Source organism: Leucopleurus acutus (genome assembly GCF_964270905.1).
Source record: "Leucopleurus acutus genome assembly, chromosome: 2".
Taxonomy (NCBI): Eukaryota; Metazoa; Chordata; class Mammalia; order Artiodactyla; family Delphinidae; genus Leucopleurus; species Leucopleurus acutus.
In genome coordinates this window covers 172,250,781-172,273,488 of record NC_139143.1, presented here as the reverse complement: position 1 = coordinate 172,273,488, position 22,708 = coordinate 172,250,781, and the positions used below count along the sequence as shown (strand labels likewise).

Here is a 22,708-nt window from a genome sequence, read left to right as displayed (position 1 = left end):
AACCTGGGGATGGTCAGACAGACCAACAATGGAATGGGCACCCTTGTAAGGTAATGAGCATCCCATTAGCAGAGGAGTATAAGCAGAAATTGAGAAAAACTACCTGAAAAAAGTGGACTTAGGATTTTTCCAACAGGTAAGGGCTGGCCAAGATCCTCTCTTAGGTCCCCCTCAAACTTTTCAGCTCTCCAAGGGAAGGCACCCTTCTAAGAAGAAGGGTCAGTTCAATCTTGGAGCCAGGACTAAGAAGGCACACAAGAAAGAACTGGAATAAAAATTCAAACACCACTACCCACAGGCTCTGCTCCACAGGCTATTAACATTCACCAGATCTTATGAGGGCAGGAAATCCAAGCCAAGCTGACCGAACCTGAGCGGGGTACAGATTTAGGTGAATGTACCTTCAGTGCTCATGTGGAAAAACTTGAGAGAGAACGAGGGCCTGAGGATCAGCAGAGACGGGAAATGAATGTGCTGCCAGAATTGACCCGGGTTGGGAGAGAATTAAGGTGCACCTCTCCTGGGTCAGGCGCACTTGACTGAGGCTGCAAGGTCTCAGGCCATGTGTGAGACTGCAGGGATTCTTTTTCCACCTTTTTAACTGCCCTACACTAATAGCTACTCCTTAGAAAAGCATCCATCTTGGAATTTTCCACAGACCTTTGAGCCTTAGCTGCATCCAACATGGCAACAAGCAGGAAGTGATTTGGGAGGCAGAAGGAGACTTGGGATTAGTGGTTTCAAGCGCCAAGAATGGGGTGGGCGGTGGGGGTGACAGCACTGCTTTAGGTCTCCATCTGAGGGGTCTTCAACATACCCAATCTCTGATTAAACAGTGTCCAAGGAGACAAGCATACTTTTCAAAGCTCTCACTTGTCAGGCATCAGAAAGAAAAGTAACTATGAGGAAACACTGAAATCTAACACTCCTCAGATCCCTTCCTCTTTCAGCCGTTACTTGCTAACTCTTCCTCTATATACCTCTGCCAGGGACACTGACAAATACCAAAATGGTCAGATTCTAAGTTTCATCTCTTTTTCTTTTGTTTCCTTCTTTCTGGAGATTTTATCCACGGTGAAATGGACCAGAGGTGACAGGAGAAAAGGGTGACTATCTTCTACGTTCCTAGATAACTGGGGAAGGAGGCTGTTCAATATTTTATGTACAGCAGGAGATTATACCACTTTATGTCATGCTGAGTCAGAGCCAAGTAAAAAAAGCAAGAGATAAGTTGGTGACTTCTATCTGCTCAGGTGTAGCTAGTAGTTAAGAACACAGGCTCTGGAAAGAAAGCCTGACCTGCTTTCCAATCATGACTGACCTGCTTTCCAATCATGACTCTGCCTCTTACTGGCTGTGAGGTCTCAGGTAAGTTCATTGACCTCTCTGTGCTTCACTGTTTACTCATCTGTAAAATGGGTACCTATCTCAAGAGGACTCTTGTGGGGATTAAGTAACATATATAGTGTTTGGCATAATGCCTGGCACTTTACAAACACTTAATAAATACTAATTATTTCTATTATCTAGACACACTTGTCTGGAGTCACGTTAGTGGTCCTGGCCTGGATTTAGAACTCTTACTTTGTTCTTGAGCATTTAACCACCCTTAGTAGATGGAAGAGGTATCACCATTTACCTGAATTCTGCTGGTGGGGGAGGCAAGCTGTCCTCAGAGAAGGAAGGAGAAGGTGGAGAAGTGGAGTCTGACTGTGGTGGTGGTGGGTAGTTGCTTGCATCCACGTTATCAACAGACCCAACGCTGCCATTCTGGTACACCAAGGTGGGTGGATACCTGACAATGAACCCAATGCCAAAACTGTCATTTAAAGTCTGAGTGGTACTCTCTTGTTTTCTTAAAAGACCCCATAAAAATGCATTTGATACAAAAGCTATTAGGGAGAAATAAAATTAGTATATTTCTCATATAGTTTCTGTTGTACTGAAGTTTTATTTTAGGACTAAATATTCTATTGTTAAATATCTCCCAGGACTTCCCTGGTGGCGCAGGGGTTAAGAATCTGCCTGCCAATGCAGGGGACACGGGTTCGAGCCCTGGTCCGGGAAGATCCCACACGCTGTGGAGCAACTAAGCCCGTGAGCCACAACTACTGAGCCTGCGTGCCACAACTACTGAAGCCCGTGCGTCTAGAGCCCGTGCTCCGCAGCAAGAGAAGCCACCACAATGAGAAGCATGCGCACTGCAACGAAGAGCAGCCCCCGCTCGCCCCAACTAGAGAAAGCCTGCGCGTAGCAACAGAGACCCAATGCGGCCATAAATAAATAAATTTAAACAAACAAAAAAACCTCCCAGATATTTCTTTTGTTTTTTCCCCCACTTGCTGTAGTTGTAATTTATTTATTTAAAAAGAATTTTTATTGGAGTATAGTTGATTTACAATGTTGTGCTAGTTTCAGGTGTACAGCAAAGTGAATCAGCTATACATATACATATATCCACTCTTTTTTAGATTCTTTTCCCATATAGGTCATTACAGAGTACTGAGTAGAGTTCCCTGTGCTATACAGTAGGTCCTTATTAGTTATAACATAGTAGTGTGTATATGTCCAACCCAATCTCCCAATTTATCCCTACCCTCTCCCAGATATTTCTGTTGGATTGTCTGTAGAAATGGGACTGAACCCAGATTATCAAAACCATGCTGTTCCTTTCCCAATGTTGGCCTTGTCAAACCCAGCAGTTCTTTGAAATTCTCTCCCAAATGTTAGGAGCAGCCCAGACCCAAATCCCAAAGTCTGTCTTGCAGCAAAGGGCAAAGCCAAGCCCCAAGGCTAGTGAGCTGCAAGCACGTGACTGGCACACAGCCTGGTTTTGAGGTCGGCAAGCCTCTGGAGCGCTCAAAGGCCAAGGAGGCATCTGATTGCAAAACCAAGCTGAGGACAAATGCAAGTTGCTGTGTGGTAGTTAGACGTGGTCTCTTATCTAACAAAAGGAGCTGCTGATTAAAGTGGGGTGCTAGGGCTTGCCTCACGAAAACCTGTCCCTCATAGCACTGGGCCTTGGGTGAATTTGCTCTGGGTGAACAGCAACAAACTTCTAAACAAGCATGAACATACCAAGCAGCAGCTAACAAAATGTGGCCTGTTCTGCTCCACCTCCCGCTTCTTTCCACCATTGCTGGATTATAAGGAACTCATCTAAAGCAGACCCCAGGGAGAACAGAGTTGGAGGGAACTAACTGAGTCAAATGATGCTCTGATGTGGAAAATCCCCAAGGCCTGAAGCCCTATAGACTTGGCATATCTCTTTACAGGCTCACCAACAAGCATGTCCAGGTAGAGCAGCCATGCAGCCTGATCCAAAGTCCTTATTTTCACCACCTCAATACACACACACACACACACACACAGTTGGTCGGCATCCTGAACATGCTTCTGCCCTTAGAGTCACTGAAACTTCATACAACAAGGGCCTGTCTGAACAGGAGGGACCACAGAACAAAATGGCCCCTTTTTATTGGGAGGTGAAGATAATGGAGGTACCCTCAGGGCTGATTCCCCTGTAGAAAGAAAGGCTCATTTTTCCTCTCACCATCCTCATCACTCTTTAAAACAAATCTCTTAATCTAGGAAGAACAAGTGTCAGAAGTGTCAACATTTCTAAAAGTCAAGATTTTCATGGTAGAATTATTCCTAAAAGCAAGAACAACTCAACTCTTTCCTTTTATCATTCCTAGACACCCGGCATGGGCTGGCATGGTTCTCTGACAGCCAGGATGCAAGGTATTTAGGGGAAAAACCAGGGTGACATTTATGCCAAGCAATCGTGGTGACTTGGCTTTGAATGTCACACAGGTCGGACACCAGGATAAGCATCAAACCAAGCTTTAAAACCATTTTTTTCCTTTTAAACCTCTAGTGTGATTTGGTGTTGGGAAATGGGGTCAGACTGACATCTACCATTTCTTCACGGAAATATATAGCCTCAATATTGGCCGCACGACCTTTCCCACACTGTCTCTGAGGTCTGCTTTCAGTCCCTTGGCCAGCCTCTCTCCCAAGACTGACAAAGGCTGACTGAAAAGTTGCTTTGGTGATGTGCACAAATTCTCTGCCTGGCCCTCCCCACTCCCATGAAATGCCCAGCTCTTTAGCCACAGCCTTCAACTCAATGCTCTGGAGGCAAAGGCCTCCCAAAGCCACTTTTCTTCCCTTTCTAGTCTTTCCTTTGAGTGCCTCAGACATACCAGTGTCTGGCAGAGCAAGGGCACTAGAAGCCATAGGCTTTATTTTCCAGACCACTCTCGTCGCCAAGTCTCTTGATTTTTTTAGCAAATTTTAATCACCAGGTGGAGGCACTTTAAAGTAGCTGATTAACAGTGGTATTGATTTAAGCCACACAGCAAGACTTCAGGGGGTATGAGAGGTGTCACACCAGAGCTGTTAGACTGTTGCCCCCAGGTGCCCAGCCCCTTCAAAGAATGCTACCAAGAGGAGAGAAGCATCACCTACCCAGAAGGCCCCAGCTTTTCTTTGGATTCTACAAATTCTTGACCCATCTTCATTTTCTCCCACTCTTCCTTACGTGTCTTGATTTTACGTGGGTTTACATTTCCTCGATTTGGATTATCCTTCTTCTCTTTCTACAATGAAAAGAAACAGAAAAGCCTTAATAAACATTTCCCAAAGTTCTTCATTAAAATTCCACCCAGCTTCATGGATATATACCCAAGAGAAGATTTGCCTAGACAACATACAGTAACTATAGAATTTACAGAATTGCTGGGTTTAGAGTGACCTAGAGGTCATCTAATCCAAACCACCTCCTGGGCTCAAACACATTTCCTCAATCCCATACTCAAACACCTCTACCCACTACCTCTTTGGGTAATTCATTCATGTTTTTCAGCAGCTCCAATTGTTAGGCAGTTAGTAAACAGCTATTTATTATTTGTTATGCCGCAAAGGTCAGTCAAGAGAGAAGAGAAATAATGATAGCGGTAGATATCTGGGACAGATATAAGGAAATAGTTAAAGAACAAACCAAAACAACCAATGAAGAATTCTTCAGCCTGTGCAGCTGCACTAGCCCCTGGCGCTCTCTTGGGCCTCCCGGCAGCCATGCTAATGGGATTGTGAGGTTGCAACTGGTAGGTCATATGCTTACACACATCACTGGCAGCCTAAGGGGAGGGGAGCATCTACCAAAACCAGGCCTATGCCCCCACCACCGCCTCACCCAACCAGTAGTCAAGGTGTTAAACCGCTCCTGTTGCAAATCAAACACTGTAGAGCTTGTGCTGATCTCTGAGAAATGAGCTGCAAAACTGGCAGGGAAGGGAACTAGCCTAGCTTGAGTGTCCAGCAGAGTCAGGTGCAAATTGCAAGAGAAATAAATGGTGAATAGAAAAGTCAATTTCTAAAACTCAGCCTGAATATACTCAATCGTTAATAGCACCGGGAGGAACAAACACATTTTTGGTGTGATTTATACTTTCATCTTGGTTGTGCTTGGAGTGGACACATTTTTTTTTAAGAGTCTCACCTGACATCCACGCAAGCAGCCACTCGGAATGATTACTTAACATAAGACTGGCTTCCTTTTTATCCCCCCTCCACAGTCGTGCCTACTGATGTGTAGAACAGAGGCCCCTTTCCCCTCACCCTATGCTTTCTCTTCTCTTTCATGATATCCTTGGTGTCCTGCAGCATCTTCTCCTTCCAAAGATCAAAGAAGTACGAAGGGTCTGTGTAGAATTTGAGTGCCTCTTTCCCATCGTCCCTTGGACAGAAATGAAGACAAGTAGCTGTCAGTAGACAGATGAGCTCCCAACCAAATCCAATATTCCAAACACCTACCAGTTAGCAGTTTTTACACTGAGGAATCAAGAAGTCATTCAAATCGACTGCATATTTCCTCTCCCATACCAGCGTTCCAAAGCCCCTGAATGGCACGGCACCTCTTTACTTATCTGGCTTTTTAAGAACCTTAGTCTTACTTTCAATTCCTGGTAGAGGAATTTGCATGGTCAGGGCAAGAATGGGCTATAGCAGCAGGGATCCTGATTATGGCTAATGATCTCCATGGCCGCAGACACCTCCCTGAGGACATTCTGATATCTTGGCACATTAGATGGGATTTCTGTCACTGGTTCCCCTACCACCATCAATTGCCCAGGTCTCTGTAGGAAGCATTAGTGGCTTTCTACCCACCCAAAACCTGTGCACACATGTGCAGGTTCACATGTGCACATATGTATGCACATACACACATGAATGTGTATATGTGTGCAGCTGTTATTCTTCTGTAAATACAGACAACCACAGCATTCCACCTACTTGCTTCCTTCCGGAAGAGCTCAGCATCCACCCCCACCCCCCAGCCACAAGGGGGCCCCAATGAGAAAAGATGGCCAGCTGTTTTATGACCACAAGATTTCATTACCATCTCTTAGTGGCTGTGAAAGAGGTAGAGTGAGCTACTGAGTGTCGATGTAGAGGCATCTACCAGACTCAATGACCCTGGTTGGAATCCTGCACTTTGGCATGGCTGAGTCTCTCCCATTCTCCAGAAAGCATGCACTTAGGGGTGGATATTTATTTTAACACTACTCTGAACTAAAAAGAACTGGAAAGGTAATTCTTTCCTAACCTCCAAGCCTATCACAACACACAGAAACCATTTCCTAATCATGCACTAATGATTTTTATATTAAATCTTGTTCTGAGTTAGCCACACCACCACTCTTTTCTGTTAGGCTAAATCCAGAAAACTGAGAGGAGAATGTTAAAAAGGAAAATACCCTACATTAACTGAAAAATAAACTTGTCTTACCATAGTCCCTTCAATATTATCAGGTGTGTAGTCTTTTCCTGCCCTACAACCCCTCTGCCCAGATCCAACTAGGCTAAATGATGCAGGCTAGAGAGTCAAATCTACGCCCTGCTATGTTAGCTGGCCCCTTTGAGAGCCAAGGGGCAAACGTAATTTCACACAGTAATAATAATAGGATAGATGCCATGTACTTCCTCTGTATCTGTGTGAGAAGCGACCATGCTCCTATTCTGGCTCTGTGGATCAGGTGGGCGTCCTTGAATTTCACACACATATTCTACTTTGCAGTACACCCATGTCTCATAGAAGACATCTGCCTCCAGCTATCTGTAATTACTTTTACCTGTTCCAAAGATATTTATGGATGCGAGCAAGATAAATACTCGCTTTCTGCCCCTGCTTGGAAATTTTTTGCACGATAACACTAGAGACTACTAGAGGGGAGGGGCTTTAAGTTGTCTATAAGACTACCTTTTTCAAGTCCAGCCACAGCACTGTAGGTCCTTTCAGAGGGGAATGATGAAAGGATGTTCAAAACGAAGTGAACGACACTCACTTGGAAGAATGCCAATTACTCCTTAAGCTCTGGAAGGACCCTCAGGGCCCAGAGCAGCCAGTCCACAAGGCTGGCCCCACTAACACGCCCAAACATCTGGTAATCTAGTGGTTTCAGAGTAAGTGGGAGCCTTGCTAGAATGTTGCCCCTGGGATGCATGCTATAGGACTGCCTTGTAACAAAGTCCTTTTGGTTCTATAATAACTAAATTCCTTGGATGGAATCCAAGATGGACCTGGCTTGTACCAAAGTAAACTCTGCAGCATGCAATGCTATAGCAAACTTTCAATATATATTATATTCACTATGAGTTTAGGAAACCAAACAATAATAAGTGGCAACTGTTTATATGGTAAACGTTAGCTTCTGCTGCCACAAGCAACTCTGGGGTAGTAGTATGCTTTTTGATACAATCCTCTGATGTAAACAACATCTTTAAATAAAAAGACAATCTAGTGTTGTTAACCACAGGCTGAAAAAGGTAGAAGCTAGCCAGGTTACCTGTAAGGGGTCAGATTGTTGAGAGGTGGAGGAGTATCACAGGTGTTGTATGTTTCCAAGACAGGTATGGGGAGAGAGTTTCTGTCAAAAAGCTTCTGGTCTTGAACGGTAGAGCTTCTGAAGGCCTTTCGGGTGTTGATTCCTTGTAGTGACACTGAAAGAAGATGGAAGGCATTAGAAAATGGATGACAGGCTATTTGAGCAAACACTGAGTCACACCAGTCGGAGAGGCCTCAGCTGCTGCATTTCTTGGCTGCGGCTGTCTGCAGCCAGGTTTTTTTTTTTTCCTCCCCCTCTGGGGAAGCCCCACAAGGCTGTCAGCAGCCCAGCCATTTCATGACTGAACAAAATGAGGCAACACAAAGGTTTACTATGTGGCCAGATCTAGCAGGCCCCTCCTTAGGAGGAATGAATCTTCCAAGTACTTTTATGGTAGCAAAATACGACTGGGGGGAAGGGGAATTTGAGAAAGAGGGGATTGGGGGAATGGGAGAAAGGGAGTGTGTAGAGGTGTGGTAGAGATTAAAAGGTTTCTTTACATCACCCAGGCTTGTGTCGTTTCAAAGCAGAACTCCATAGGTCTCTGTGATTTCTCCCCTCACTTTTTTATAAATCAGGAAAAAAAAAATCCTAAGCAACTGCTCAGCAGAGCCTGCAAATGCTGAGCTCAGCTTCCTTACCTTCTTCTTCCTTGGGATCCAGCTGAGTGACTTTAACTTGTAGGCGGTCGACCCTCTCAGCAAGGGAGCTTACTCGAGAGGCAAAAGTATTTGCCTGAGTGAAGAGCTCTCCAAAAATGTCCTCGGCATATTTACCTGAGAGAGCAAAGAAACCAAGTCACTAGTGCCTAAAAGTGACATACATGGTCAGAAAAACTGGCTACTAAAGACTGTATTTCCCACCTCCCAAACACACCCACCCACCCCTCTAAGATGGTTCAGGCTACGTGCAGAGCTTGCTCCTGGAGACAGAGACATACCCTCCAGAGCCTGGGCAGCCTGCACGTGCTCTATAACTAACAGAGTCTTCTTGGCAAAATGAACTGACATGGAACTCAAAACAGGATGAATAAAATCAAAAGGTGTTATCCAAAAAACTAATCCTAGAAGAGTGGAGAGTATGTCTATACATTTGCCTATAGCCCTCAGCCCTTTGCTGCTCTGTAAAAGCACCTTGTAAAAGTGCTTCTGGAAAACAGATTGGGAGTTAGAAGGGCCTTCTATGTGTTTACAATTAACATGAAAAATAAGAAATCACATCCTTAGTGGAGCCCCAAAAGTACGCTGAACAACCATGATGAGATGTGGTATCTTTGAGGGGCCCTGAACTTACTAACAACTCATAATAGAGACATAACTTCTTCTAAGAGGTGAAAAGGTTATTTTATGTTTTATGACCTACAACTTTGAAAGTCTTTGCTTTAGGTTATAATCCTTCAAATCTACATCTCAGGGAACAAGTGGAAAGCTGAAACATTCAAGCTCTCCCTGAAAAACAACATACCAGTGGTCTCATTCCACAACGTCTTGTTTTTTAGAAAAAGAAAAGAGTTCCGTACTTTCAACCCTGGAATGCAAGGAGAATTTGCAGCCAAAGAAACATAAAAGCAATCTGACACTACCTCCATATTGTCATTCCAAGCCACAAAGCACATTCTTGCTAGAATGAAAAGTGGTGCATACGAATAAATACACCATCTGAGTTTGTTACTTGCAAGGTGAAGGCAGGCATAAGTTACTGTGCCCAACCAAAAGATCATTTCTTTGAGAACTATTTAAAGTAGGCTCTTACTTCAGTTTCTAAACTACATTTATTCTTAGTCCATACTTGAGGGGAAAAAATTAGATCAAAAGGCCAAAACTGCACCTTCAGGGTGAAATGCAGCTCACTCAATGTAACCTGGAAGGTAAGGATAAGACCAATCAACAGCATATTTTGAATTGCTGGTAAACTTAGTCAATAAAGAGTTTCTAATCAAGGAAGAAGCAAGTCTTTGCATACTGAATGGTTCTGTGATCTAAACAACCATGGGAAGCTCCTGAGCTCAAAGGACTGAAATTGGCTAACAAGCTGCACTTCTACAGGGCAGGTTGAGAATCCAATCTGATCCCTGATAATATGGCTAAGTCGTATAAGAACCATACTGTACTGACTCACAGATATAGAGAACAAACTAGGGGTTACCAGTGGGGAGAGGGAAGGGGGGAGGGGGGCAAGACAGGGTAGGGGATTAAGAGGTACAAACTACTGTGTATAAAATAAACAGGCTACAAGGATACATTGTACAGCATAGAAAATAGAGCCAATATTTTATAATAACTATAAATGGAGAAAAACCTTTAAAAATTTTGAACCACTATGTTGTACACCTGACACTTACATAATATTGTAAATCAACCATATCTCAAAAAAAAAAAACCCCAAACCAAAAACCATACTGTATCATGCTTGCCTAGGTAACGAATAACTGTGATCAGAAGACTATATAACAGAGAAACACACATTAAGCATAGAAAATAAACCAGGCTCAAAAATATCTGTTAACCATCCAGCTGTTCTGGAGGAAAAGAAAACCCCAAGTCAATTTACCCTTAGGTCACCGCGAGAGTACGCAGGATTTCCTGCTCCTCAGTGAAGGGAGCAGTGATAGTGGGAGTAGAAATCAGTGTGGCACAATGGTTTAAGATGAAATCATACAAAGAACCCCACCATATAAAAATGGTAACATTGAGAATGCTATTTGAAGGGGGAGTGAGGTGGAGTGAAGGCTTCCCCACTGTCACGTTACGTCATGTCAGGCCCTAGGTATACTTAGAACTGCAAGATGATACATGGAAGAAGCAGTAGACTTCAAACCAGAAAGTCTGAATTTAAGTCTCAGTTCTTTCTACCTACACCTGTGTACTTTTCAGCAAGTCAAATTCTCCCAGCCTCAGTTTCCTCATCTATGAAATGGGGACAACTATATCTATCTCACCAAGTTGTCACAGGATTAAACAAGCCAAAAATGTAAACTCTTTTTCTAAATTAATTAATTAATTTATTTTTGGCTGTGTTGGGTCTTCGTTGCTGCATGCAGGTTTTCTCTAGTTGCGGCAGGTGGGGGCTATTCTTCGTTGCAGTGCAGTGCACGGGCCTCTACATTGCGGTGGATTCTCTTGTTGCAGAGCACAGGCTCCAGGCACACAGGCTTCAGTAGTTGTGGCTCGTGGGTTCTATAGTGCAGGCTCAGTAGTTGTGGTGCACAGGCTTAGTTGCTCCATGGCATGTGGGATCTTCCCGGACCGGGGCTCGAACCTGTGTCCCCTGCACTGGCAGGCGGATTCTTAACCACTGCGGCACCAGGGAAGTCCCTGTAAATTGTTATAATGAGACTCCTCCTTATATTGCTCAACCATATCAGATGACTTGTGTTTTTTTTGGCCGCGTTGGGTCTTCATTTGCTGCACGCGGCCTTTCTCTAGTTGCAGTGAGCAGGTGGGCTACTCTTCGTTGCGGTGCACGGGCTTCTCATTGTGGTGGCTTCTCTTGTTGCAGAGCACGGGCTCTAGGCATGCGGGCTTCAGTAACTGTGGCACACGGGCTCAGTAGTTGTGGCTTGCAGTCTCTAGAGTGCAGGCTCAGTAGTTGTGGTGCACAGGCTTAGCTGCTCTGTGGAATGTGGGATCTTCCCGGACCAGGGATTGAACCCACATTCCCTGCATCGGCAGGCGATAATTTCACTTATTAATTAATTAGTAATTAATAATTTCACTTATTCAGATTACCAAGACAGATCCACTATCACATCAGGACATTCATAATAGACATCTACCCCATTTTGCAAGGTTCCAGAAGCAGTCTTCAACTTTTTTTTTTTCTCTTAGCAGTAGTTTTTCAAATGAAATCTTATGTGGAAATGGAACAAGTAAAACTGATTTTTAAAAATATGAAGCTGCTCGTTTGAATTTGAGTGGGAGTCTTGGAGCCCCCCAATGGCATGGACCCACTGTACTCAGAAAACCCAATATCATAACATATCTTTTAAATTTTTATTTATTTATTTTATTTGGCTGCGCTGGGTCTTGTGGCATGCGGGATCTTTTTTTAGTTGCAGCATGTGGAATCTTTAGTTGCAACATGCGGGATCTAGTTCCCTGACCAGGGATAGAACCTGGGCCCCCTGCCTTGGGAGTGTGGAGTCTTAGCCACTGGACCACCAGGGAAGTCCCATAACAAATCTTAATGACCCAAGAAGGGGTTCCCTTTTCCTAGGTGGTCAGGATACTGATTCAGAAGTGCTGGCTGGCTGGCTGTGCCCACATTTCCTAAGATACGGCAACCTAATATGTGAAATGCCAATCTCACTGCACTGAGGGAAAATGAGAATCCTGGATATGCTATCAGGGAGCAGTTCATGGCTGTGAAATCTTAGTTTTGTGCTTTATTCATTCCATAATCAGACTTTCCCTACTAGACCAAGCACTTCCGGCTAGAATATAATACATGAGGCCAAGGTCATGAGCCTGAAGCACATATGAGCCCATTCCTGCACCCCTCTCTGCTAGATGAAATCCTAGTCATCTTTCAAGGCTCGATTCAAATGTAACCTCTTCTGTGAAGCTTTCCTTGATTCTCCCTATTCCCGTTATGTTCCCATTCCCCATAGGAAATATTCCTTCCTTCCCTGTATTCTCTGTGCACCAACAGCATGGAAGCATGGAAAGAGTACATGCATGAATCATTCAACAAGTATTTACTGAGCTCCTACTGGGTGCCAGGTACTATACAAGATAGACACTGGGGTTCAAGGACAAACAACACATGATTTCTGCCTCCAAAGAACTTTCAATTTAATATAGGAGATAAATTTCAATATAATGTGGCGGGTAATAATACAGGCATGTAATAGGATCTCAGAGGGGTACTCAGTCCAACCTGGAGGAGGAGATCCCTGAGCTGGGTGGGCCTTGAAGATCAGCTACAAGGATGGCAAGGGCTCTCCAGGCAGTGGGAACAACAAAGCCACCACGTCGAAGTACGAGAGAATATGGTCTGTCTCAGAAGCTACAAGTAGTTGGTAATTCAGTTTTTCTTCCTTCTTTTTTTCCCTTTTTAATTTTAAAAGAATCCCTTAAAAAGACTGTAAAATGGGAGAAGACAGATTACAGAAAATGAGGCTGAAAAGAAAGGCAGGTCTTAAAGTCTTGAATGCCAGGCCAAGGAACTTAAATAATTCCATAGTGAGGAAGAGCAGAGATAAATACATAGCTAACATTTATACTCTTTTTTTTTTTTTTTTTTTTTGCGGTACATGGGCCTCTCACCATCGCGGAGCACAGGCTCCGGGCGCACAGGCTCAGTGACCATGGCTCACGGGCCCAGCCGCTCCGCGGCATGCGGGATCCTCCCAGACTGGGGCACGAACCCGCGTCCCCTGCATCGGCAGGCGGACTCTCAACCACTGCGCCACCAGGGAAGCCCCTATACTCTTATTTTAAAAACACTTTTTAAACTGCAAAAGTTAACACAGACTTAACTTCTAAAAATTCAAACAATTCAGAATTATAAAAGTAAAAAGTAAGATTTTAGTTTTGGGCAGACCACTCTGGCAAGAGTATAGATTTAAGATTTATAAGATTTTATACAATTTTTAGGTTTATAGATTTAAGGGGGTTGATCAGAGAAAGGGAGGCCAGAGGGAGGCTAGGACAACAGTTTAGGTGAGAGTTAAAGTCGGTCTAAACCAGGGCAGTGTTGGTAGAGACAGAGAGACAGGAGACAGAACTGAGAAATTCTTAGGAAGTCTGACTTTGCCTCTGACTGCTGTGTCTGCAGGCAAGTTACCTTACTTTTCTGAGCCTTCATTTCTTCATCTGAAAAATGGCAATGCCAACATCTAACGTCATAGGATTATTAAAAGGATTAAACGAGATAATCTATGTGAAGATCCTATTAAAACCCGGCTTAAAGTAGGCAATCAACAAACGTGAGTTCCCTTCTCATCCTCTCCCCATTCTCCCCTTAAGAATTATTTATTTCTTTCTCCTCTGGTAGAGTATGAGCTCCTGGAAGGCAGAGACCATTTCTTACTATTGCTGTATCCTCTCAGCATCTGGCACATAAAATATGTTCAATACATGTTTACTGGATGAATAAAGGGTCAGCTAGCTCTACAACCTGAGGAAATCTTGTTTCCACAGGCACAAGCCAACCCTGGCCCTCAGATCAACTTCCTCAAGATAGGAATGCTCTGATCACAAGTGGGAGAGTGAGCAATGGCATCCAGCAACACTACCCTGGAAAAACACCTGAGAGAGCATAACTCCTGCTGAGTGAGAATAAGAAGTATCATTAGCTAGATGTCCTTTGTCCTACAGAGAAGGAACCAGTGTGTGACTGACTTCCACCCATTTGGCTTTCTCAGGGTGACAGAAGCAGAAATGATGCTTTTAAGAAGCAGTGAGGCTCTCTGCAGCCTTCATGTGCTTCCTTGTCAGCCACACTGCTGTTGCACTGCTGTCAATGTTCCTTTGTGTAAGACAGACACTGGCGGAGTTTCATTTCTTTCTTGACGCCCCATCCAGGTTTCCCTAAGCCCTGGATCAACTGAGATGGCCTCTGAGCTAGGTGATGGCTTAGGAATCTCAGACCCCATACATCATATGGTCACAGACCTCTGTCTCCTCAGGCACCTATTTTCAAGGCAGGGCCTATTACTATCTGAGGGGGGATGCAGGCTTTCTTGATATTCCACTGTTTTCACTAAGGGCAGTGATGCGATAGGAGAGGTGAATGTCTGAAATAATTCACACCAAGATGCTTTTGCTAAGGAAGATCACTAAAATGGCATTTTGACAGAGGTTCTTATGGGAGCTAGAATGGCACTAGACAAATGCAGAGCTTATCCAAGCATCTGCCCTTCCCATATCTCGGCTCCAAGCAAACAAAGTCATCTTAATTCAGAAAGAAATCCAAACCCATGCATGTACCCCACCCAAGGCAGTCTTATTCATTCTTATCAATTAAAAAAAAAATTACAGTTGAGCTGGCTTTCCCTCAGCTCCAAAACAGACTGGGTTAACCCCCATCTTCCTCCTAGAGAAGAATGGCTCCAGCTCCAATTTGTGTCACTGTGTTCACACTGCTTGCAAAACTCCCAATACCCCAGAGACTACAGAAGTAATTTGTACCCTGAACTTGGACCTGGGGGCTTGCAGCACAATAAAATGTGTACCAAGGCAGACAAGTCAGCCAGAATCTCTCTGAATGCATGTTTGCTTTACTTCTCTTTGGGAAGAAAAGGGTGGGGGGGGGGGTGTTGTGTAGATAAAGACTATTGGCACATTTGAGGCTTCAACAAAGTCAGGCTACATCGAATAGCTTTGTGCAATTACAGGCACATTCCCCAACCCAAGATACTGCTCTGTGAACCTCCCACTTTACACACAGAGAATTCTGCTCTGTCATTCCATCTGCAGTTTCTGCTGCAGCCCTTCCTGCCACCCTTCCCACAGATTTCTTTTGAAGCAGGTGGAGGGGGAGGGGGAGGGAACCTAGAGGGTGGTGGTAGATGAAGAAAGGGTTGAGGGGAAGAATCTGTACCAAAAAGGAGCCTCTCTTTGGGGAGGGGGTGGGAGTGGGATAAATTTTCGCACTACCTAGGGAAGGCAGATGGGGGAGAAATAGGAACACGGAGGAGAAGGAAACAAAATAAAGAGCACCAACGACCCCTGAGGGCAAAGCACAGGCTCTCTGCGGCACTCACTCAGGCTGCCCAGCTGTCGGATGACATTTGCCAGGGTGATGTTGGTCATGCATTCCAGCTCGCTTCTAACGCTAGGCAACGTCTGACGGCACAGGTGCCTTGGCTCGATGTTCCTCGTTACTAACGGCATGGTGGACCTGCTTCAGGCAACGTTCTGAATGATGAAAAACAACCTAAAAAAGAAATAACAGGAAAAGTATTACTCAACCACAAATTCCAGGCACACCAGGGCTGTGAGTCTTTTTTCCTTTTGTTTTGCTCTGATCTGAACAGCTTTAAAAATTTTCTATCTTTTTCCTGTTTTAAGCCCTCGCTTACCCCTACCACCCCTTTTAAAGGTTTGCCATTAGAGGCTTGCTGGATAAGTTTAGAAATTCTGAACTGGTGACTGCTGACTGAGGGTACACAGGCAGCATAAAAACCTAAAAACCTTAAAATAACAACTATGCTCCAACTAACAAGAGTCTCCAGAGGCAGGGACACATGGTAAGAAAACAGCCCATTCAGCAAGTCCTGGATGGTATAGATCTTAACCTTGGGGGGGTCCACAACCAGAACAGATCAGATTCCAGATAATCAATTATAAGAATCAAAAAAGAGCTTTTGTCATCTGACAGTCTCCACAATGAAATTAAGTTGCCAATAATGATTCTACTGATTTGCAACAGGACATAACTTCTCCAGTCCTTCCCTGATGGAGGACTGTTAATGTACAGCTAAATACTGCCAGTATCTATTAACACTACCAAAGTTTAGTCTGTAAATTGACAGAATGAAAGAATATCAAGGAAAATTTTACACGTTCAATATATCAAACATGATGCCAAGCACCCTGCGCTGTAAGATTCCCTAGTCCTTTCTCTTCTACCCACAGCTCCCTTTCTCTCTCCCATCCGGTTCAACACACCTGGGCCAAAAGGCTCTTGAAACAGCAGGAAGTGGAGCAGATCCGGAAACCTTCCAGTTACTGTTTCTTATCCTGTCGGCTGAGCCCCTTTCCCTAGGAAATCCCCCAGCACTTTAGGTTCATGCTGAGCTATTGTTTTAGAGTTAGATTACCAAATTCCTAGCTCCACAAGGACAGGAGGAGGTTTTTTTATCCAACAAAATGGATATGACTACAGCCAAGGCACATCGGGCTGGAACTGTTTCCCTATCTTGTGAAACTAAAGAAATTTAAAACAGCCTAATGGTTTTTGTGCTAGGGAAAATGGCAAATTAAATGGTAAAGCATAAAGGTAACATACCCAAGTCCCCAAGGTTGCAAACTCCTCTTTAAAAAAAAAAAAAAAAAAAAACCCACAGAGGTTTACTTACATCAAATCTCAAAACACCAGCTCATCACCAAAAAAGTTGATTGTGAATACGAAATGCTTAAATCAAGCTAAACATCATAGATCTTAAAAGTGAACCAACATATTGTCTGACCAAAAGAAAAAAAAAAAAGCCCTTCAGGCTCAAAGAGGGAGTAGAACCCTTTGGAACAGACTGCTCCTTGTTATGGACATTCTGATCTGCTAAGAGTAAAAATAAAACAGGAAGCCAGTAGCTTGGGAAACAAGATTTCCTGTCACCAACAGCAACAGCCTAAGAACCAAGAGAATCAGCTGTTTGCTCATAACTTAGAACCTCCCTTTAATAGTCACTGTGTGGCAGCTGTTCCTATCTTTGGGGTGCAGAGGTGTTTCCTGAATGTTTGTCTACTGTCTAAGGAAATAATTTTCATTCTGTTCCTCAGCTAAGTTCCCCTTTGACTAAACAGGTTTTCTAATCCAAACTCTGGACTTTCCCTCCCAGTCTACCTCTTCTCCTCTTTTACATAATCTAAAGGGTACTGGGTACTAACATGCAAGCTTTATTAACTCATACTGAAAAGAGAGTTTAGAACAGCAAAGGAGGCAAGGTGTTACAAATAAAAGAACCTCACAGGACTCTGCATCCTCTGGATGCCCTTAGACTCCCAAACTTCAAGCTTTTAGGAAGAACCAGAAATTCAGGGGTACAGCCAGAGATGAGTGAAAATAGCCACTATGGCTCCCTCCATTAGCAATTATTTCAGAACTTGTTCTAGCTTCTTAGAGGAGCTACAGGAGCCAGATCCCCTTGAAATTCTGCGCTGAATGGCCACTGACAGGGCATTCCAGACATTCTCTTTGGACACCTAATGGAAACTGGATTCCAGATGGCTAGGTAAATGTCAGATTAGGGGTGGAGCTGGGGAAGCCACTCTGACACCTTGGTACTTTAGCATTTATGCTTTCCCAAGTACCTTGGGTAAGTAGACACAAATGGAGTCAACTCTATGTTTTCTGGGGTGGAGGAACCAAGTTTTCAATAGCAAGATAGCTACCCCTTGCCAAAAAAAGCCAGCTCCCACAACCAGCTAGAGTACTCAAGAAATTACAATATGTCAATATCTATCAAGACAAAACAATTAGAAAAGTGAATCTGCTACTAAAAAAAAAAGTAATTTTATATGTTTCAGAGCCACCAGAGAAAGATAAGATTCCCTATTATATGGAATTACCTGCATCACTGCTCATTTTTCTTTTGGATAATCAAGGTTGGTTGTATTATGCCAAAGAAGTATGGAATTACGCATGATCTGAACCACAATACTAATTTGACCAAGGGGAAAAAACCCCTCTATTCCAGTGAAGACAAACTTAGAAATGGGGCAAAGACTTCCAAGGCTCTTGACTCAACTCAGCTTCAAGTTGTGGAGTTGAGACATACCTCCCTTAGTGCCCTGAGTCTTGACACCTTACTAGTTGTGTTATCTTGGGCAATTTTCCTAGAGACATTAAATAATGTAACATGTATAAAATGTCCACTACAGGGCTAAGAAAAAAGGTAGTTATTTTTAGTTCCACGGACCTCAGGCAAATCCTCCTGTAAAATCAATTCTATTCATTGACAAATATTTTAAAACACTTTTAACAATGGACATATTATGTAGTAGAATACAATAGTCACATAAATTTAAAGATGAAACCCTAGGGTCTTCCCTGGTGGCGCAGTGGTTAAGAATCCGACTGCCAATGCCGGGGACACGGGTTCAAGCCCTTGTCCGGGAAGATCCCACATGCCGTGGAGCAACTACGCCCGTGCGCCACAACTACTGAGCCTGCGCTCTAGAGCCCGCGAGCCACAACTACTGAAGCCTGAGCACCTAGAGCCTGTGCTCTGCAACAAAAGAAGCCACCACAATGAGAAGCCCGTGCACCGCAAGGAAGGGTAGCCCCCGCTCGCCACAACTAGAGAAAGCCCGCATGCAGCAACAAAGACCCAAAGCAGCCAAAAATAAATAAATTAAATAAATAAATTTATAATAAATAAATAAATGTGTGTGTGTGTATATATATATTTTTTAAAAATAATAATAAAGTTGAAACCCTAGACTTCAATGAAATTTGTGGAGTTTTTTTCTGGAGATTGTTCCCAGCCATGCTTCTGGACCTCTTGAAGAACATACATTCTCTCTCTCTACTCTTTTACACTGGGTTCCTCATCTGAACCACAGAACAAAGAAAAGAATTTGAATGACTATTTCCTCAATTCTCTTCAAGAGTGTAAGCAACTAGGACCATTTCAGATGCACTGGTAAAAAGTTAATACATTACATACAGTGGATGCCTAATAGCATTAGGGTTTAATTTTCTTATGGGAATGCAGTTGAGAAAAGCTTATCTATCATCAGTAGTCATTTAGTGGAAAATGTGTGGAGCACTGGGTGTTGACGAACCACTAAATTAAGGAAGTGACATGGGCCAATCTGCATTTTTAGATAAATCATTCTAACAGAAATTGGAAGCTGTATTTGGGCAGGAGAAGACTGGAGGTAAGAAGACCAGTTGGGAAACTCTTCCCAGGCTGAGAAGGAGACAATAGAAATGGAGAGACCCACCACAGCTAGCAAATATGAACTGAGGAACCATAGACAGGCTGCAGGGGTGAGTCCAACACTTCAGCCCTATCTGTAGCTCTCTCCTGATAGCTCTGTACAGTTATACTCACAAAGTGATAAAATGTATGTTTCTTTATTACACGTATTATGAGTGAGTTCCCTGGTGGCCTAGTGGTTAGGATTTGGCACTGTCACTGCTGTGGCCTGGTATCGATCCCTGGCGGGGGAACTGAGGTCCTGATTCTAATAAAAAATTAAAAAAAAAATAAAAGTATTATGAAAAGAGCTAAATGCTAGTGCCAGTAATGAAAAGAAAGTGAAGAAAACCAAGAAAGTAGTCGTTCTTGGCTGGAAAAAGAAGTTTGGACACATGAAAGTGGAATGCCCTGTCTTTATAGAATCAGTAAAGTTCTTTTTCAGTTATACTTTATTTTGATTAGGGAAATTATATGCTACAGAGATATTTGCTAACTTGGGAGCCTGAGAAGGTCTTACCTTGGGGGATGTTACATAGGAGAGGAATTAAATTAGAACCACTGAGAAGATAAAAGTTACAGGGAAGTAGATTTCAATTAAGTTAGTTCCTTTTAATTAGAGCTGTCCTATATTAGAATGGGTTCTCTTCAGAAGTTGTAAGTTCCCCAGTATCATCCTCTGGATACCAGCTATTGGGCATGTTGGGGGAGAGATTCCTAGACTGTAAGAAGATGATGTTGAGAGGTCAGACTGGATGACTTCTACAATGCCTGTTAAATCAAAGATGATATAATTCTCACTCTGGGCTTCAGTTTCCTCATCTGCAAAATAAAGAGACTGAGCTAGATGATCTTTAAGAAGTTCTAAAATTCCTGGATTTGCTTCTACCTAAGCTGCCATAACCTCTTCACTTGGCCAACAGCCACTTGCATTCTGAACACAAGGCCAGAGGGAGGTCTAGCGACTGTAGAGAAGGGCGGATCATGACCATGAATCAAACCCTTTGCCAGATCTAGATTCATCTAGTTACCAGGAGGGCTAGGATCCAGAATGGTAAAAAGAACATTCCAGACAAAGCCCTGGGGTTAAGTTATTTACACTCTGGGAACCTCCCAAGCCAATCTGGGAGTTGGCTACCCAAAGAAGTCCAAAGGAAAAACTGGCTTTGGACCAGTTCCAGACATCCAGCCAGACTCAGCAGCAACCCCCATCTTTACCCCTGGCTATTTTCAGCCTAAGAAACTTGAGAATGAGTCTGAGAATAAATAAAAGACTTCAGGCATCCCCTCCTAGCTATGGCCTGGAGTACATTGACCAGTCTAGACTGCCAGTACCATTATGGGATTCATGCTTTGAACTGGAAACTGGATGAGGTGTTCTTTGAGGTCCCTTCACAACAGTAAGATTCTACAAGTCTTTATATTTGAAGTTATCATGAAATATTTATATATCACATTTGGTCAGTGCAAAGGCAAAAGGAGACTTTGACATGTACCCTACACTCTGAACTCTCAATTCTGTTCCCAACAGCCTGTAGCAGGAGTGGGGTGAAGTAGGTGAGAGGTAGGGATTGGGAGGGTGGAAGAAGATAATAAAGGAAGGCTGCATGTGAGAGGGAGGATGCACTCATCTGTACCCTACACTCTGAATTCTTATTATTACCAGGACAGAAAACAGATGACTACTCATTCTGGCAATGATATGTACTACTAGCTATTTATTATAAATAAATAAACAACGCTTCATTTAGAGCCACGGTCACTGATAACACCTGCAGATTTCTATGGCCACATCCAAAAGCAAGTATATCTGAGCTACAGCAAAAACCGTAACAACAGAAATGCTTCTCAAGGCAGTTCCTCTTTGAAACATACCCCCAAAATGCTGATCAGCAGTAGCAGGGGATGAGAACATGTGGGGATATTGTATGTGTGGCAATTAGGACTTCTGCTTTCACTTCAGCATTTCCCACTGTTCTATAGTTAACAGCACTTTGGATGGGGGCATATGAGAAGAGCTTTGCTTTGTAGGCCAGTTTCCTCTTTCAAGAAATAAATTTCTTTATGTTAAAGAATGTATATTTCACAGCGGTTCAAGAATCTCAACTGAAAGTCAAATAATCATTTGACTTCAAAATAATACACAACACACAGGTTTACTGTAATCTAAGTCTGTCTGTTAAAATGTTTAAAGAAGTATGAATTTACTGTTGCATATAGCAGTCCTCACTATCATGCAACAATCACAAGGAATGCCTCATTATAGACTAAAGCACCTACCCACTTCCTATTGAAATACAGGGTGGGGCTAAACCTACAAATATAACCAGCCTCTCTCCAAACATAAGAAGTTACTGACAAATCAGTTTAGGTCACTAGAGTAATGTTCAAAAGAGCTAGCAAGACAAATGGAACTCCTAAGGTGGACAAAGAAACTATGTGACTGGCAGAACCAAGAAAAAAAGCTTACTTGTGATCTAAAACCAGGAGAAATTTCCAATTTCATAAAGGAATGACACCAGCTATGGACCTACATTCAATAAGTGTAAAGCTCCTTCTTGTCCTGATTTGGTTTTGGGAAAGCAGCCCAGGGAAACAGGACTTCCAAACTACTGTATCTTACTCCTTGAACACACTGTATATCAAGGACCATTCACATCTGGTAATTCCATAGCTTTCTATTATCTTTTGGGAGCAATACCACCTTTTGTTCTTACTTTTATTACTCTTCAGGCTCTAACCATAGCTTTGCTCTTAAAGCTAAAATTGGGGGATAACTTTTACTTCAAAATTAGTTTCTTCTAGTATCAACTATTCCATAGAAAACTGCCTTTTATTTTTAAATTTATTTATTTATTTTTGGCTGCGTTGGGTTTTCGTTGCTGCGCGTGGGCTTTCTCTAGTTGTAGCGAGTGGGGCTACTCTCCATTGCGGTGCGCAGGCTTCTCATTGCCATGGCTTCTCTTGTTGCGGAGCACAGTCTCTAGGCGCGCCGGCTTCAGTAGCTGTGGCACGCAGGCTCAGTAGTCGTGGTGCACGGGCTTTGTTGCTCCGCGGCATGTGGGATCTTCCCGGACCAGGGCTTCAACCCGTCTCCCCGGCATTGGCAGGTGGATTCTTAATCACTGCGCCACCAGCGAAGCCCGAAAACTGCCTTTTTAATGGCCAAAATTAGGCTCTCTTTTTAGTAGAATCCGTCTGGTTGTCCAAAAGAAAATACACTAAA

General features: G+C 43.3%; 1 protein-coding gene across 1 annotated transcript in view; it reads right to left on the bottom strand.

The window, feature by feature from the left end:
* Nucleotides 1-22,708, bottom strand: part of WASF2 (WASP family member 2) — a 71,555-nt gene that overhangs the window by 5,255 nt on the left and 43,592 nt on the right. The window contains exons 2-7 of the mRNA XM_082862528.1: nt 15,601-15,773; nt 8,534-8,668; nt 7,854-8,007; nt 5,626-5,743; nt 4,474-4,604; nt 1,640-1,795 (exon numbers count right to left, since the gene is read on the bottom strand). Of these exons, the coding sequence (XP_082718654.1) occupies nt 1,640-1,795; nt 4,474-4,604; nt 5,626-5,743; nt 7,854-8,007; nt 8,534-8,668; nt 15,601-15,730 (824 nt within the window). The 5' untranslated portion in view covers nt 15,731-15,773. The remainder of the gene's footprint in view (nt 1-1,639; nt 1,796-4,473; nt 4,605-5,625; nt 5,744-7,853; nt 8,008-8,533; nt 8,669-15,600; nt 15,774-22,708) is intronic.